We start from the raw sequence: 19,326 nt of genomic DNA on the forward strand, positions 1-19,326 counted from the left end.
GTTGAGAGTTCTGCGGTTTTACACACAGTTATTAACGTCGCTGTCATAAACATCGTTTGTTACACTCGTTAAACAACCGACCAGTGTTTTCACAGCGAGCTGTACACGTCGTATACTTTTGTTTTGATTTGTGGGGTTTTTTGTAACTACCTCATATTAAAGGCAAAGTCTACAATTTTTTTTACGACATATGATACATGACATGTATATTACACTGTGACAAGAGTAAAAAGAGTCCTTAGAATAAGTTTCATTCAGGCGGTTGTCTGAAAGTGAGCAGATAAGTGAATGATGATGTATGAACTGTTGTGTTTGAGCTCTGCGTGTGTTTACTCGGCCACGAGCATTAAACCTTTTATTTCAGGCCATTGTTGACTCAACAAACAGTCGCGTCTGACAGAAAAACTGCACGGCTGCAAACACGCTGCCCGTGTGCCGGCCTTTCGCTTATTTACCGACTGATGGAGAAACAGACGTGCTTTGTCTTTATTACTGTACGACCTATCAGCCGAGCTTCAAATGCTGAGAAAAGCAGAAAAAAAATAACCAGAAAAAGTTTATTTCAATTAAAGTTATTTATGAAAAACAACATTCCTGAAGAGTTTCCTCCTCTGCGTCTGATTATGTGAAGTGTAATAAGTCTCACACTCATGCTGTCTGTGTGTCTCGTCAGCAGATGTTCGCTTGCGCCAAGTCGCTGTTCATCTCTGATCAGGACAAGAGGAAGCATTTCTGCTTGCTGCTGCGCCTCTTCTTGAACAACAGACAGGAAGTGGGTTCTTTCCAGAGCCGGATGATCAAAGTCATCTCCAAACCCTCCCAGAAGAGACAGTCCATGAAGAACGCTGATCGTGGGTTTATTCCACTTTTAATCCAACAAATCAGGGATTTCCATTTATTTTTAAACTGAGGATAAGTGGCAGAAATGAACATTTGAAAAGGTCTCACATCACCTGAGATGGATATTTGTGTTTGTTTTGCTTTGGAGGTCTGTTGTCATTTCTTTAGCAATTAGACATTAGTATGATTTTTACTATTTTGGTCTCCTTGGTGACAAATACAGTAAAAAAAGAAAAAAAAATGAGCAAAAACAACAAAAAGCAAAGAGCCTAAATAAACTGAAAATGAATCAAAGGAAACCGAAATTGAGTAAAATTATGGAAAAGGATTTCATTCAGAAACAAAAGGGGGGAAATGTGTTGATTTAACTGTCTCTGTGTTTTGGCCTGTTTGATGACGTTTGCATCATGTGAATCGTTGCAGACATTAAGATGGAAACTATGAAGAAGCCTTTAAGTTTGATGGTTAATGTTAGGGTGGGAGTCATGGTCCTCACATAGATTCAGGATTCCCTGCATTCATCCTGGGATGACACTCTGTGGTGCGCACAGATTGACTTGAGTTGAGTTTAAACACAGATCCTCAGTAAATTATTATTGCTGTTGTTTTATTATCCTGAGATGAGATCAGGGAAGGACAAACAGAATGACTACGTTTAACACAGATGGTCTCAGTGGTCTCTGGTTTCGTGTGACTTAGTTCAGCCTGTGCTGATACACTGGAGTTAACCTGAAAACCAGAACATGCAGAGACGCAGGGAGAACATGCAACCTCCTCACTGAAGGACCAAATCAGGAATCCTCTTGCTGTGATGCCACAGTGCTGAGCTGCTGTGAAGCCTGAGCACACGTGTGATGGAAACACACATGTGTGCATGTTTGTGCCTCACAGGTTCCCAGTGGGCTCACTTTATGTGGACCTGCACTAAATGCTCATCACTTGTCCTTCATCCCACACACTGAGACAATTGTCTATCATTTTACCAGCTGTCATTTGATAAAAGGCTCACAGGAAACACGATGCTCAGAGATTTATTTATGCTAAATATATTTACGCACCAGGATATTTAAAAAAAATAAAATAAAATGTTTGATTAAAATCAGTTTCCATCACATGACTGTCACCAAGCCACCAGAGCTTGTTTGTGTTTATTTCTTATTTTCAAAATGGTTAAATTTCAGACTGTCCCACACAAACATCCTTTAAATCCCACTAACTGTGTGTGTGTGTGTGTGTGTGTGTGTGTGTGTGTGTGTGTGTGTGTGTGTGTGTGTGTGTGTGTGTGTGTGTGTGTGTGTGTGTGTGTGTGTGTCTGCAGTGTGTATCTCATCCTGCTCCAGGGTGGCTTTGTTTAACCGTTTACGCTCTCAGACCGTCAGCACTCGTTACCTCTCGGTGGACAGAGGAGCTTTCATAGCGAGCGCCAGACACTGGACGGCCTTCACCATCACCATGGGTAAGTGTGTGTGTGTGTCCGTGTCAGCATGTGTCACCGCTTGTGTGCAAACAGTACAGTAGATTCAAAGCTTTGTATTCACACACAAACACATGCTTTGGATACAGGGAAGGTCATAATGTTTTCAGTTTATGATTTAACAGTTTGACTTTAACTGAAAAACATAGATGTAGAACACAGACATCCCATAAAACTGCCGTTTACCCTCAAACTGTAATATGAAGGATGTTAGCACAGTTATACTGCCTGAGCTTCTTGTTTGTAGTCACACTCAGTAAAATGAGTGCATTGAATGAACAATGTGGAGAATAATTATGTTGAGCAACACAGAATAGCTTAGAGCTCTTACTGGGTTATGTTGCCCATTTCTCTTCTATAAATTGATGCATGTAAGGTAGAAATTGTTGTATACAAATTCAATAGGCAGGAAGTGTGTCTGCTGGTGTCCCCAAACAGAACCTACACCCGTGGTCCTCATGGTGTCTTTTGGATGCTTTATTCTTCCAGCATCCTCACCTAAACCAAACAGAGAAGTAGGAACACAGCATGTGGAAGGATTCGTGCGGTGTCCTGTGTGTGAGAAATCAAATGGCACCTATGAAAACAGGCTCTGATTTGTCTGTGATGGTGTCAAACGTGTATCCTCCAGTCAGCAGACGTGTCTTCTCGCCCTGCAGCCATCCTGCATAAATACAGTCACTGTGTGAGCGGTTTTCCTCAGTAAAGTCTAGAAGAGTCCATTTAAAGATCTGTGAGGTTATTTATTTAACACAGTGCCCTGTGTGCACGGACCTCCCACCACCAAAACCCAAACCTCAGTCATTCATCCATCAGCACTTGGTCCTCTCTTCGATCACGCACACCGACGGTCTGTTTGTCCTCTGTTAGCAGAAAAGTCATGTAAGGAAAAAATGTACTAAAGCTGAAAATGTGCAGAAATTAACCGTCAGTGTGTGTGTGTGCTGCAGTGGAAGGAATATGAATATTCATGCATAGTTGTGTGTGTGTGTGTGTGTGTGTGTGTGTGTGTGTGTGTGTGTGTGTGCGCGCGTGCATGTAGTAGATGACCAGTGTGCTGAGCAAGGAGGCTTTGTGCTGAGCGAAGGCTTCATCTGTTACGGCTGTGTGGTCCAGCTAGTGTGCACCGAGTCTGGAGCAGCTCTGCCACCCATGGTAACACACACACACACACACACACACACACACACACACACACACACACACACACACACACACACACACACACACACACACACACACACACAGAGCGTATGTGAATAGTGCATACCTTGTATTGTCCACCATATGTGCCCTCACTGGTATTCCAGTGAATTTTATCTGCACTCAGCCAAAGCTTTGAAAACCTCTGCTGTAGTCAGTGTCATTAAACAGCTGCAGAGGACGACACAGTGAGATGATGGAAGCAAACCTCATAATAATAAATAACAAAGCTCGAAAAGATTACAAATCTTGTAATAAACATGATAGAAATACCAGATACCCTTTAATGCCTTTTTTCTAACCATGCCACATTTCTACAAAATGGAGAATCAAATGATTTTTATTTATTTTTTTCTGTGAAAAGAAAATTGTGTCAGACTGGATCTCAGGTGTGCGTCTGTAAAACATTAGGAAATTTCTAGGAATAGCCCCTCCCACAGCCACAGGTGTCATTAGTTCCAAATTTGGGGCAGTAAATAGTTTTTTCTGGTGGAAACATGGAGTGTTTTCCAGATTAGCCACAGTTTATGTTCCTAAATCTAGTTTCTAGTTTGGCTGATATACATGAAACAATCGACCACTGAGATTAAACAACCCTGTAAATTCAGAAGTCTCGGATGAAATTCTCTGAGCTCATCTCAGGATATTAAAACAATAACCACGAGATTTGGGAAAATCCTGCTAGTTTACTAAGAATCTTTAAATCCCAAAGCAGACACACTGCTGAAGTGTTTGTTAGCGAGACACCAGATTCCTGGAAGTAAGTTGGATTAATCAATGTTGACGTTTCAATATCTTATCAACAAAAGAAGCTCTTTATAACCATCTATAGCTGGAAATTAGTGGGGAAATGGGTGCGCTCTGCACTAATTATTTGACCATAAAATCAGTTAAGGTATAATCGCTGCTCAATACTGAATGACTTCCAGATGTGTGTCTGTGCAGGTGTTACATAAGCTGCTAATCCCACAGATATCCTTACAGTTTGAGCTGTTCTTAGACAAACGTCTGCACTGCAGTCCGTCACATTTCACTGAGCACACCCTTTCTCTGTACTTCCTAAACTGCTGTCATAACACCCTGAGCTGCTGGCCTGCTGGTAATTGGTGAGGGTATACCCGCACACTACACCTCTATATGTTTTTGTAGTTGAGGCCTATTGCAGCCGGTTTGTTTAAAGACAGAGAAAGCTGGCGTTGGACTGTGGCGGTCGTGGTCGGCGTTCAGCGACCGGAGAGGTGAAGACAAAACGCTCAGCAGCACGAGAACAAAGTGTTTCAGATTGTGTGTGTGGTGCAGTTTAGGGTACATTTAAGTGTCTTAATACTGAGGTTTGGACTCGGCGCCAGAAAACACCACAGTTAATTCAGTGTCCAACCTCCACAGATACACCTGGATGACGTTTGTACATCTTTTAAAACCCGAATCGCTCAGTTTCTGCTGGTTGTGTTATCTCAGACAGCTGCTCACTGTTTATTTTTACTCTCCTGATCTCTGACTACATCTGTGAGATGATATATTTGGATGGTTTTTAGAAGCCCGTGGTATTTCTTCTTCAACAGATCTAAAAAAAAAAAAACTGTTATTGTAGATGTATTAGACAGATTTATGTTTTTATTACCCTCAGCAATAATACCTGGGAATAATATACAGTTATATAAGACCACAGTAGGATGTGTGAATATGTTAAAATCTTTGTAAAGTGATGATTAAGCCCTTTTATATCTAGAAACTGTCCATAAGCACAATCAGACGCACCGCCTCGAGCTGTGATCCTCCCACAGCTGCAGTGTCCTGACAGCAAATTCAAATTCTCCACCTGCAAAATCCAAACAAAAGCATCATTTAAACTTTTTTTTAAAATTTTTCTATATTTAAAAACTCTCATTTCCTTTGTTTTTTCTTCTATCAGCACACTGAGTTTCAGTGTATTTAGCATTTGTAATAAACCAAAGTTTTTAACCTATTTGTAAATTCAGTGACTTATAATTAAATTATTGCAATGCATTTTTATTTACACACATAAACAGGCGAACTGGCTCCAACTAAAACAAATGTGAACTGCATTTCACATTAGCCTCAAAGAGCTGCTAGAACAGATAAACAGTGACCCTCCAAATCATGCCTGATAGCACCTTTTTTTTTTTCTAACAGTTAAGTTGTTATTATTGGGGAAATATTTTAATTATTCATAAATCGATTCTAAGCTAAAGTTCTTCATCTTCAGGTGATCCGAAAGGTCAACAAGCAGCACGCCATCTTAGACGTGGACGAGCCCGTTTCTCAGCTCCACAAGTGCGCCTTTCAGTTCCGAGACAACCCTCACGCCTATCTGTGTCTAACCAACGACGCCATCATAGAGTACCAGGTTCTCTTCTCTTTCCCAGCCTTTGTTTTCGATTCGTCCTCCACCTGCCTGTGTTTATTTCTTCCAGTTGACACCTTCACGTTTGTCCTGTTGACATGTTTCTTCCTTTTAACCATCTCCTCCATCTTTTTCTTCCCTTCAGGCCCCGTTCAGCGTCAGAGATCCCAGCAAAGTGGTGCTGAATGACGGGTCCTGCTGGACCATCATCGGGGTGGAAGTCGTAGAGTTCACCTTCAATCAGGGTCTAGCTTGTATCACGACACCAGTTAGCCCATTTCCTGTTGTCACTGGGTTAGAGGTGAAGTGCCAAGACAAACCATCACATTGTGTGGTTCTCATGTGTTTTATAATATTTTTATAAAATCCTAAATGTGCTGTTAGCTAGAAATGGAGCAAACCACTCAGTCAAAACAAGGAGATCCAGAGTTCCTTTTTTCTTCCTGCAGGTGAACGGTGGAGGGCACGTCGCCATGCTGGAAATTCACGGAGAAAACTTCACTCCTCATCTCAAAGTCTGGTTCGGCAACGGCGAAGCAGAGACCATGTACAAGTGAGCGAGCAATCACGAGTCGTTTTCAGCTTTGAATCATGGAAAGCTGCTTCAGCAGGATCGAAATATAAAGCTGGAAAATAGTGTCACATGGTGCCTTTTACCTAAAAACTTAACCTGTTAAATTTACATGGCCCCTGCAGGGGGCGGAGCTTCTCACAGCTAGAGGGACTTTTCGCAGTTTGTTGAGGATTTTCTAAAACATTTGTTTTTGTTGAAAATAGAAAAATGCACCATATTTTTTTCAAGGATAAAATTCAGGACTCTGGGAAAATATGATGGGCATTTTTTTTCAGCAACTTTAACTGGAAGCATTTTTGAAAGTTATGACATCAATGTAAAAAAGTCTCCTCTTTACCCGTATTCATCCGCCCTGATAGTCCGAGCCAAGCCTGGACCAGAGCGATGTATAAAGAGGTTTATGTTATAACCAAACATCAGTAGGAGGAACTCAGCTTGGCTCACAGGGAACAATCCTCCCTCTAACTCTTATGTGGGCGTCTGTAATTTACAGACGGGCATCACAGAAACTTGACATCCAGCCGTGCTCTCAGAGAATCTCATGTGACCAAACCGAAGTAAAACAGGCCTCTGAAGTCAGGATCCACCTCAGATCCCACACCTGAAGTGCTGAGGCATCGTAAGTCAGGGTCACAGTGAGAGCGGCTCACCGCGAGGCTCTGCAGCAGCGTGTGTGAAGAACAGCCGTCCACAATGTGCTGTTTGTGCAAGAAGCTGCAGCCAATTAGGAACATGATCCCTCCCTGCCAGGCCAACCAGAGGCGCAATATAGGTTCAAATAAAATATTTTATAAAAGGGCATTCACAGTGTCTGCTGTCTGCTCAGACCTCGTACCAGCCACACGTTTATGTTTAGTTTATACTCATTAACTTAAACAGCTTCATTCAAATTCTCAGAAAGGAGAAACTGAAGAAGTATTAGGTATAGAAAAATGTCACATTTGCATTTTTTCTTTCTTTTCTTTTTCTGTCACATTTTTATACCTTTTACTGTATTTACTTTTCTTTTTGCATCTTTCTACAACACAGTTCATACAGATGAGTTACATTTTAAGTTTAATGTCTTTAAAAACTCTTTAAAGGTCTTCACTTTATCTGTTTTATATTTGATCAGATCATTTGGTGCTTCCAGTGACGTCCTGCTCCTTACATCTTTACAGCAGTCAGCAACTTTCGAAGTTTGTCTTCTCATTTATTTTCCAGACCACAGCTCTGACTTTCATGTCCTTGTTTTTCCTCACAGGTCTCCCAAATCTCTGCTCTGCGTCGTTCCCGATGTTTCGGTTTTCAGCGACGGCTGGCGCTGTCTGCGGCGCGTCATCACCGTCCCTCTGTCTCTCGTCCGACTGGATGGACTGATTTACCGCACCTCCTACAGTTTCACCTACACGCCTGAGCTCCAGCCGCCCCCGTCGGCCCGAATGACAGCCGGAGGAGGGAAGAGAGAAGGAGGGATGGGTGGAGGACAAGACGATGACATCCTGTTGGAGACCATCCATCAGGAGTTCACCAGAGCCAATTTTCACCTCTTCATGCAGAGTTAGTTCGTTTGTTCACAGGAATCACAGAAATCAAATTGTACAAATAGCTGAACTGGAGACAGGTGTGACATCATAATTACCTTCCTTCCATCTGCTCTGCACATTAAAATTAAAGCGTTTTCTTCAAGCTCAGTAAGAAAGCAAAATCATATGTTTACACGAGTACGAGTGCACACGAATGAAAACAGGTTCCTCGGTCACGTGACTGAAACTAACGCGACACTTTTCATATCGGTGATTTCTAATCGAGGCTTCAGCACAAAGTTCTTTGACAGAAATTGTATATTTTAAAAGCCTTTAATAGCTTTAGACAAGTGTTAACGGGAAACAGGAGATGAAATGGAAAAAAAAGAACGGCTGACGCCCCCTGATGTCACTGATGTCTCTCTGTTGAAGCTTCCACGTAAGCAGTTCGACCTCAGCCTCATTTTGGAGCCAGATGTGATCACATCTGTTAATCTGCTTACCTGCTAATTAGTGACAGACTAATAAAAAAAGAGACGTTTCAACACCAAAACCGAAGCACAGACTTGGATGTACAGCTGTGTTGATCTCAGTGGATCAGCAGTATGATGAAAACACGCTGGCAGGAAGAAGTCTTGACATTAATAAAAATAAATCACTAGATCCTTGCATATGTGAGTTTAAGGAAAATTTGTTTTTTTATACATTTCTTAGGTAATAAAGGCAACCATCCGAAATAAGAACAGATAAAACCTGAGCTTTCATCACATCTGAATATTTTCATGTGATCGTTTAAAGAAGATCAGCTGCAGCTGCCCACACATCTGAGACTGAGACTGTAGGATGACTTTGTGGTTTGTTGGATTAAAGCTCCTGTGGAACAAAACACCTGCGTTCTAAAATCAGGTGCTAGTGAAGCTTGACTAACCTTTGACCTCACTGACGGCAGGCCGATAAAGAGACTTTCACCACAGAGTCTACGAAGGACACTGAACATTAAACATCACTTTATCAGTGTTCCTGGTTTTGAAGTGCAAATGAGTGCTCAGTGTGAGCAAACACACTGTGAGTTATCACTGAGTTTTGCAGCCACCAGAGAAACACTGTTTGTCCTGTATGATGTGTTCAGGGTCTCTGTGGCAGTAAAACCTTCAATATGATTCAAAAATGAAAAGGATCACAGTGAAGGGGAGGATGTGTTTATGTCATGGATGGATGTGAGTTGAGAGCAAAGTAAAACGATGTGCTTCCCAAAGTTTTTGAACCCAATATTCTGTGACAAACAGTCTGGGTGTCAGTCTCTCACTGGATGTGCGTGAATGTTAATGTTAATATATTAAACCCACGGGAAGAATTACAGTTCAAGTTATCAAAGTGTCAGCAGAGGCGCTGCTCCGGTGAGTGATGGACAAAAGAAATATCTGAGTGTAGAAAAGACAAAACAATAAAACCTGTTGTCAAACTATCAAATAGAACAAGGCCCGTTTGTTCTATAAATCTAAAATCTTGTGAAATATTATTCTGTGTTACATGTCACACACCAGTGATATTTCCAGCATTTTATTCCCAATAGAGCAGCACAAACGGGACTAAGACCAAGGTGGAGGAGAGTGGAGACCCACAGGAAATCAGAATATTAGACAAGAAATCATTTGGTACATTTTTTTACTTCAGTATTATTTCAAGTTGTTTAGCATTAAAATGTATTATTTTAAATAACTCAAGGAAAGAGTTATACAGAATAATATGCATTTCAATAATGAATTGTATCTTAATGCATAGGTGCAAAATCATTGAGAAATCAAACATGTGGATTATTAAAAATGACATTTCCATATTGGATCAGAAACGTCCAGAGTTAACGGTGATGTGAAACAGCTGGAGATGTTCAGATGTTCACTGGGAGCGAGCAGGATTAGAAATAAGTCCGCCACCTCAGGTCGAGCAAAGTTAGAGGCTGAGATGATTTGGACATGTGCAGAGGAGGGAGGGTGGATACACTGGACTAAACACGCTGGAGATGGAGCTGCCTGCAGGAGGAAAAGACGAAGAACAGAGAGAAGATTCATGAAGGTAGAAAAGGAGGAGCATGCTAAGGGTCGGGTCAGATGGAGGCAGATGATCTGCTGTGGTGATTCCCACAGCAAAAGATGATGATGAGAGAGATGGCCTTTATTTGTCAGTTGCAGGTCTTTTGCCCACAACCGAGATGACAGACCTTGCCGACCGTACATACAATACACAAACATCACATTGGGCAGACAGGTCAGGCTAGGTAGCAAGGAAAAAAACATAGAAATGTGTAACACAAAAGGATAATACAGGAATGCACAGATATCAACACACCATAGCCTACCAAAAGAAGAAGAAAGTTAATAATAGACTCTAAGTGGACATTCATCACACATTCATCATTTAGTTTTACTGATTCTGATCCAGTCTGGGGATTTTCTCTGTAAACTCTCCAGCTACTCCACCTCCAATCACACAGATGGGGTAAGGTTCACCGGTGACTCCAAGCTGACCGTAAGTGTGAATGGTTGTCTGGCCCAGCGACAGCCTGTCTGCAGTGTCTCAGCCGGGTATAGGTTCCAGCCCCCCCACGACCCTGACGTGGATAAGCAGACTGGAATTTGACTGTTTTTCAGGGGTAAATGGGTTTATGTGTTCCCTTTTGTAGTTTGAACTGTGTGTGATCTTCTGTTGCACCACACATTAGAGAAGATGTAAGCAGCACGGTGATGACAGCCTCCCTCACACTTTAATCTTCATTCTTATTTTGTTAATCGAGTTAATCAAAGTGTCAGGTTACGACTGAAGTCACCAAACCAGCAAATCTGATTTCACTTGACTTGTTTCTACACTTTGTTCCTGCTGCATGTTTGATTCTTGGAAGTAAAATTACAAGTAATTAAATTTGGGCTGAAAAGAACAACCAAAAGCTCTTTTGTTCCCACCAAATGAAGCAGGTGATCATGACAGAGGCATGGCAGGACCTCCCGCATCGCCGTATGGCTCTGTTGAAAACCCTCAGTTCATTCTTTTCAGCCGTCGCATACTTCTCATTCTTAACACGGCGACTTCTCCTCAGTTCGGGCGTTATCTGTGGAAGCTCATTCTTCACTGAGATTAAGCAACAATCCAAAAAACACAAGTCACCTGATTTAATATGCGTGGAAGGGAGATAAGCTGGAGCTTATTCATATTTGTTAAAGCTGCATCGCTGCAGTGATTTCTCCCCGCCTGCAGTTTCTTTTTATCTGAGTGGAAATGTGACTTCACTGCACCTGTTCTGAAGAACAGCAGGCAGATATTAATCTGATGACCTGAGAGGAACTCAGCAACAATGTGTGTGAGAGAGAGAGAGAGCTCCACAAAAACAAGATGTGAAGAGAGGGAGGGTCTGATCGAGAAACTCAGAGACCACCAGACCTTCGTACACGACCAACCGGCCAGTCACAGCGCAGACTGCTCCTACATCATATTCCACTTAAAAATCTGTTTTTATACTAATAATCACCTCATATGTTCCCCTTATAGTTCAGTGTAAATGTCTCCCTGCACTACAGGCAGGAATTAAAAACAAATAAACAAATAAATTTACTGTTTTTGAATGATTTTCATGCCAAACCTCACAAAACTTAAAAAATTCATCACATAATATTCTCATTTATTTCAATTGGAATTGGAATCAAAGACGTCACATAGGAAAAAATCGTAGTTACACTTTTACTAATCATAAAAACGTATTGCAGGGATGTTAAAGTCATTAACATGGTGGGACACACACAGCCCACTTTGATGTGCAGTGGGCTGGACCAGTGAAAATCATGATAAATGTGTAGAGTTACACAAAAGATTCTGGTAGTCCATTGCTCAGACTATAAATAAATATATTTATAATAAAATATAATTTAAAATATACAATTTATCGTAAAATATTAAAATTTTTAATTAATTCACAGAGAATTTGGTGTAGTATGGATGGCAGTGGGTCTTTATCTGTGGGGAAAACTGTAAAACTTGTGAAAATTTAGTTAAAAGACCAAAATCTGTGCACTCCTTCACATTAAAGCTGTCCAGTGAGATCACAGTGTTTTCGAGGCTGATTCTGGTCCCCGGGCCTTATGTTTGACACTAGTGTATAAAATGCTGGGACTCACTTTAAGGTAACACCATTGTTTGAAGCTTTTCACAGCTAATGTTATCTAATAACTGGATATTTTTGCGTTAAAATCATTTTTATGTTCAGTAATACCTCAGAATCCAAGCTCGAGACATATTCATTTGTCATGTGAACCTGTTTTATTCAAACTACTTTTTTCATTGTTCAGTCATTGTTGATCTGGCTGTAGTTGTAGTTCTGCTGCTAGTCACACCAACAGGCTGTGTTGTCTTCACAGGGCATCATGTGCAGTGCACACTTTGAGTCTCCCTTCAAAGAGCATTCACGTGCATCATTGTACAGAAACCATTTTTTAATTCAATCAGCCAGGCGAGCGCCAGGCAGCCGAGGGAAGCCTTCACCTTCACGCCTCACGTGTCTGATGTTCTGCAGGGAACAGAACGAGTCTTTCATCCTGCACTCTTTTCCCCTTCCTCTCCTCCTCTTCCTCACCATTAACAACACAAATATGTGTGAGAGAACGAAGGAAGGAGACGGGCAGGAACACAAGACCATACGGTCACTGGCTCCTAATCTCAGTCATGTGGGAGAAACTTCAAACTGAGAGATTCTCGTGCCCAAAACAGTGACGCCCACCACGCTTTCCCTCCATCCTGATGAACTGGAGACTATATGAAAGAGCCCATTTTATGAGTTCCCATCTATAAGAACACCTTTATTCTTCATTCAATGCTCTGTTATATAAAGTTCAGTGACCTTAAACTTTAACACTGAATGAAGCAAAAAGACATCCTGTCATAATATAAAATAAAATTGTAATTAACTATAATTAAGCAGTAGGACAAAAGAAAAGAAAGCCTTTGTTTTTGTGTCAAACTCCTTCAATTAGTGATCAGCCTGTCGGTCACTTTAGCAGCTGGACTTGAGTTATGCTGTTTGCACACGTGCAGAATGCACTGCTGAAATAAGACACAGAAGTCATCTGGATGGTGTGCATGTTGCTCCCTGTTGGCTGATTCACTATCAGAGGCACATAATGCACACAACGTCATTTCTTCCTCAGCTCATTCTGTGATTTCACAGAAACACATCTGTTTGTAATGCAGTGGCCACAGATCGCAGCCACGCAGGGCTGGGCTTCAGCTTTCTTACAGGGACTGACTTCTAATGACCTCTAATGATATACAGTATTACACTTTCTATTGGTTCAATATTTGACAGTTTGCCAATTTTTTAAAATATATAAAGTTTAGCATGCTAACGTGCTGGTATGTGTACATAATAACATTTTTACATAAAAGCTAAAAATAATGTGAATTTCTTTTGTTACTTTCTTTCTATTATTACTAACAGCCCACAAACAGCTCAGGTAACAACAACATCTGTGACCCCAGCAAATAAGATCAGGAGCTCAATTACTAGTTGCTGAATTCACCATGTAATGTAATTTATTCTGCTTATTTAATTCAGGTTCAAGGGTGGCTGGAGACCATCCCTGCCATAGGCTACGCTTTAAATATGCCAACCAATCACAGGGCTCACACACGCAGTTTGTTTTGTAAATCATTGCAGTCATAGAGGACAAACAGCGTTTGATTGACAGCCTATGAGCATGAAGTAGAATCAAAACACCAAGATGAAAACACTCAGCTTGACGCTTCACAGCAGCATATGTGACGAATCTCCCAGCTCAGCTGTTTCGGTCTGGACCAACGTGCTGGGCGAGAACGACCAGGAGGAACAAGTGGAGAGAACTTAAACTTATTTTCATCAGTGCATTTCCAGACTGATTTCCTTATGTTTGAGAAATGTTTGAGAACTGAGGTTCAACATTCACATTTATCAACGTATACCTTCACATCAGAAACCTCAAAAAGAAATGATTCAAAGTGGCTTTAAGATATTATCTCAGTAAGTAAAGGGGTTAGGATTAGATTAAGTGTCCTGGCTGAGTGTTTAATGTACACATTCATTTCAAGGTGAAAGGTCAGAGAAACAGGATTAGTGGAAAGGTTTGAATCCCCAACAGTAAAACACGTGGCTACAGGAGCAGCATTATAGAGGCTCCTGGACCTTCTCCCAGTTTCAGCATTCATATCCTTCATGCTGTAGCCAAGAGACCCGTATCCCCCTGTTTGTGTATCACAGTGGGATAAAGGAGCCACTGTCTACTTTTACTCTGCTTTAGCACACTCCTCTTCCTGTATGTCATCACCTCCACATCCCTGTGATTGACAGGCAGCACAGTGAAAACACAGAGAGAAGATATGGAGAAGAAAAGACAAGCTCATATCAAAATACAAGAGCACATAAAAGACAAGCAAAGATACCAGATGATGCTCATTGTCCAGCCAATAAGAGAGACCCTATCAGCGTGTCCTCACAGAAGAAAGAGCTCATCAGTGGACGTCTCCTGCTGCTCACATTTGTTGAGCTGCCCGTGGTGAAAGCAGCTGTCAGGGAGAAATCCTCCTGGAACAGCAACTGGAGAAGTATGAGCAGAATGCTAATTGCTTGAAACTAACAGAGCATGGGAAATATTGGAGGAATGCTAATGATGGTTAATAGAGATTATACCCGCAGGGGGCGTGTCCATCGTTTGCTGGATTTAGCACAGATGATAGGATAGCTGTGTGTTTTCAGAGCACCTGTTTTCTCTGTGATTGACTGGAGAGTAAAGACCTGATGTTTGGTATTTAATAATGTTTCAGTTTGTCACAATCTCACACTAAACAATCTTTTAATGCACTTCACCTCTGCTTCAGTTCATATCTGACTGTAGTGTAGTTTACAGTAAAGTGTGGGTAACGCTCACGTGCACAAAACACTTACATTTTTTTATTATTTAATGTAATTTATTTATATGTAATTCCTTCAGTGTTTGAGGACTAATTATTATATATAGTGTATATCAGCCCTCGGTACTTCTTGGCTTCTTGTGTTTCTTCGTCCTAATTGTGCTCTGACTCAGTGTCGTCTTCAAACTTCAGGAGATTGACAGACTGAGGTGCAGCTTTTGGTATAGAGAAAGAAAAGCAGCCTCGAGGAGAACAAGTGTTGATGGAGAGTCTGAGATATGCCTGCCCAGACTTGCACGTTGCTTCCTGTCAGACAGAAAGTCACTCATCCTGCTGCAGAGCTGAGCTTGTTCTGCAGCAGAGCCAGGATGAAGATGTTCAAAGAACAACTAAAATCCACAACAAGTAACCTGGCATAAGTTCCTGCAGAGTCATGATATTGAAGTGCAATGCAATATTAACACAACATCTACAGACATGTTTGCACTTTGTAGGCAAACTGCAGAGTCCAGGAGGGCTCAGTGACAGACCTGAGATGGGACAGTAGGGTGTTTGTTTTGCAGCCACTGCATTTACTCCTCTGTATACCAAAATATTCGACAGGAGGATGAGCCCAAAGGTCAGCTCTTCAGAGGAGCTGTGCATAAACAAATGTTCACAGAAGTCAATAAACTGAAGCAACATTTCCTCTACAACAATGTGAGAAACTGATAAAGTCAGAAAACAGTTACTGGAGCTGATTCTGTGAACTGTGGTGTGTGTTTGGTTTTTCACTGACTACTTCTGCATTTTGGCTTTATGCTAAATAAATGACAACATGTCCACATATGTAAAACCTTAGTATCAATAGAGCAAGTTATGTCTTTTTAACGTGACTGTAAATTATAGAAAGTTACAGGAAAGCTCAGAAATATATCAGATTTCAGATAAATTAGGAAAAAAGTTCTTTTAGTAACTATGTTTTCTCTGAGGATGCTTTCAAATGATTTTCAAAAGGAAAACTTTCTGTTTAGAATTTTGAACCTTTTTGCTTTTTTCCTTCTATCAGCTGATGCAACTGCTCACTTGTACAAACCCGAGTCAGCCATCAACCTTCAGCCTTCATTGGCCTGTCTATTTAGGTATAACCTTTTATCAGCAAGTAACAGAGAAACTCCAGGAACATCAACAAGTAAGAGAACGACATTCAGCTGTAATAAACTTCCTTTTGGGACAAACCAGAGGTGACCGGGGACCATTTGTCTTGTCTTTTTCTTTCCATGTGGGTCAGCCTGAACATCCGACATACAAACAAGCTTCAGTGCAGATGTGACAAGAACAAATACAGATGTGCATTCCTCCTGTTCACTGCCACGAGGGGAAATGTCTCTGTGTCGTCTCAGTTATATAATGAAAAGCTTTATTTGGTGTTTCAGAGACAGTCGAACCATTTAGCTGTGTGTGTTTGTCTAACAGCATCAGAGGGTGATGTCGCTCCCGTGTGTCTACATGTACAGCTGATGTTGTCGGAACATTAATCTGTCATTCTGTGGAGATTCAACATCTTTTTGAGGACAAACACGTCCATCATTTGGAGGATGAGGTTAGGTTTAACAGTTCAGTTTGGGATGTAGTTTAATATCCTTGGAAAAGGTGAACAGATGTGTGTCGGTTTGTGTCAGAGAAGAAAGGTCCTTCCAAAAACACGTCTCTGCACTTTGCAGCCATATTGGTAATGCCTCCAGTCACTTATTTCAACACCTTATAAAAGCATCCTATGATTTAAATTTCATCACAATAATATTTTTTTTATATTTTAGCAAATAAACAACCTCTACCACCCTGATTTTTCAGCAGATCAGTTTCCCAACAGCATGAACAGGTGAAACAATAGTGCAGTCTGTACATGTACAAGTAAGGTTTCACTCACTAAAACTGGGGGACAAACTTTATTGGATGGCCTACATCTCATAGAAAGCCATATTATTAAAATGCTCCCAAAGGTTACAGATACAGCAGTCACCTCCTAACTTTAACTTTTAAAATGGGAGTCTGGGGACTGACCTGCTTTTGAAGCCATCCCATGAGGCGCCTGTCATTTTGTGCACTTCCGGTTTGGCTTAATCTTCCAGCTCTGGAAGTTGCTCCTTGTCATGTGTACATAGACTATAACTGCATGTGTTTATGTGTTTGAGTAACTGTGTGCATATCAGAGGAAGTTACCTCAGGTACCCAGACTGTCTGGGGTCGTGTGCAGAGCGAGACTCTGAGCTGACAGTATTTACGAGCCTCTGGAGACATTAAACGCCTCGTACGGTGTTGTGAAAAATGCTTTATGAGCTCACGGCGAATATAATCCATCATCATCATCAAACAGTCAAGTCTCAAACTGCTGCGATTCTGAAAATCCCCAGGATGTGGAAATACCCACTGAGAGTGTTATCCAAGCCTACAACAGCTCGCTGATGGTGAGAGTGGCTTCTGCCATTGTTACATAACAGCTGGTTTTGGGGGAGGGTCCGATGTAAAGTTTTGGATGAACAGTTACTGTTGATCACTCAGATCATGTGCATCTTTTTTATTGATACCTTTAACTCTCAGAGTTGCTCTTTTACAAACAGCCAACAGGACTGAAAGATTTAAACATTAACATCTATCAAGAGGAGACTCCTGTCGGTGCCAGGTCAGTTTGCCTCTCGGGTGCAGAAGGTGCAAACTGTCATGTGGCAAACAGATGTCACGGGAACATTTATATCTAAGTTGGCAAACTGAGAAGTTTGGATGAATAAACAGAACGATCAAGACAAAGCTCAGTCGTACTGTGTAAGGAAGAACATTTTCATCATATTTTGTTTGTCTTGTTTTGTATTAATGACCCCAAATTTTACTGAGGTCAGCCAAAATCAAAACAGACAAAATCTAAACTAATACTGGAAAAAATACTTTAAAAGAAGCAAAAACACAAACAAACAAAAAGCTGAAAGAATAAAAACATAACTGGGGGAAAAACTCAAAGTGAAATGAAGTCAGTCTTTCCACTCAGCCATCTCCACCTATATGTGGAGTTATTTTGTAGCCTGGTTAAAACTGCATGAAGACGTCATCAGTCAAATCTGAAAACAACAACAGGATGCAAAAACAAAACAAAACAACAAAACTAACAACTAACATAGAAAAGACTCACTGAAGGACGGAGCTGGACACGTTCAGCAGGTTCTGATGTTACAGCGAGTTTTTAGAAACTCTGGCCTGAACTGTTCGACTGCACAGCAGAGCCGGGGACACAAAGTGCAGGTAACGAGGAACAGGTGGGCACGCCCCGTCATAGGTACAGGTACTGTAGAGCAGAGTAAATCCTACACACACACACACACACACACACACACACACACACACACACTAGGACAAAAGCTCTGCTCCTGGGGGAAGAGGTATCACGACATTTCTCTCTTTTTTCATTTTCTCCTCTGTGTAACCAGAAAAACCTTCAATTTAAACTCAGGAAGCACAAAACTCAACATCAGCCCTTCTGTGAAATACTAACTACTGCCAGACAATATGTGTGTGTGTGCTTTGATGACCTTTGACCTCATGTGAAACCTCCTGACCTTCACATCCTCCCGCAGACTCCTGAAACGAATGGCACAGAAACCCCTCAGAGAACACACACACACACACACACACACACACACACACACACACACACACACACACACACACACACACACACGGTTTACTATCCTTGTGGGTACATCCTATTGACATACCGGTAATCCTTACCCTAAATGAGGGCTGTTGGTCCCCACCAGTATATTAAGAACCCGTACACACACACACACACACACACACACACACACACACACACACACACACACACACACACAAACGGGCTCCTGATGCTCTGAATCCGTTTAATTTCATTTTTATTTAGTTATTTTTTACAGCAGTGTTTAGGTCTGCTTTTATAATGAAGGTGCGGTCGACACTGGGATGTGTGTCAGGGCTTCAGGTCAGCAGTGTGGAGGTATAGATGTGTTCAAGCAGGACTGTTGATCCTGAAAGTGAAGCCGTTTCCTGTCAGGAAGCATCGACCCACAGGGATACTGCCCAGGAAGGTTACACACACACACACACACACACACACACACACACACACACACACACACACACACACACACACACACACACACAGGGCCAAAGTCATTTCACACACATGCTTCTGCTGTTCGTGTGTCTTAAGCTCTTTTGTTCAGACTGTGTTAACTTTATGTGGTTGAGACAAAAAGCACATCAGCTCACACGAGCACACAGCCAACAGTGTCTCACACTAACAGAGCATTTTTTGATTTTAGCTGAAAAACACGTCGCTGCTGTGATCTGCAGCCTGAGAAAGGCTAAAAGAAACTGACGCCTCATTAAACTAAACGTTTAGCAGCTTGTTACAGCACGTTCATACCGTCAG

At 41.5% G+C, this 19,326-nt stretch overlaps 1 protein-coding gene across 5 annotated transcripts in view; it reads left to right on the forward strand.

Annotated features, from left to right (window-relative positions):
• rbpjl (recombination signal binding protein for immunoglobulin kappa J region-like) overlaps nt 1–9,537 on the forward strand; it is a 30,964-nt gene extending 21,427 nt beyond the window's left edge. Inside the window, exons 6-12 of one of the 5 annotated variants that reach the window (XM_080891142.1) lie at nt 674–851; nt 2,159–2,296; nt 3,357–3,469; nt 5,745–5,885; nt 6,028–6,183; nt 6,332–6,435; nt 7,700–9,537. In XM_080891142.1, coding sequence (XP_080747268.1) covers nt 674–851; nt 2,159–2,296; nt 3,357–3,469; nt 5,745–5,885; nt 6,028–6,183; nt 6,332–6,435; nt 7,700–8,000 — 1,131 coding nt within the window. In that variant the 3' untranslated portion in view covers nt 8,001–9,537. The remainder of the gene's footprint in view (nt 1–673; nt 852–2,158; nt 2,297–3,356; nt 3,470–5,744; nt 5,886–6,027; nt 6,184–6,331; nt 6,436–7,699) is intronic. The other 4 variants (XM_080891140.1, XM_080891138.1, XM_080891141.1 and 1 more) reach the window with 4 other exon arrangements.
• Nucleotides 9,538–19,326: the final 9,789 nt, after the last annotated feature.

Source organism: Rhamphochromis sp. 'chilingali', assembly GCF_963969265.1.
Source record: "Rhamphochromis sp. 'chilingali' genome assembly, chromosome: 9".
Taxonomy (NCBI): domain Eukaryota; kingdom Metazoa; phylum Chordata; class Actinopteri; order Cichliformes; family Cichlidae; genus Rhamphochromis; species Rhamphochromis sp. 'chilingali'.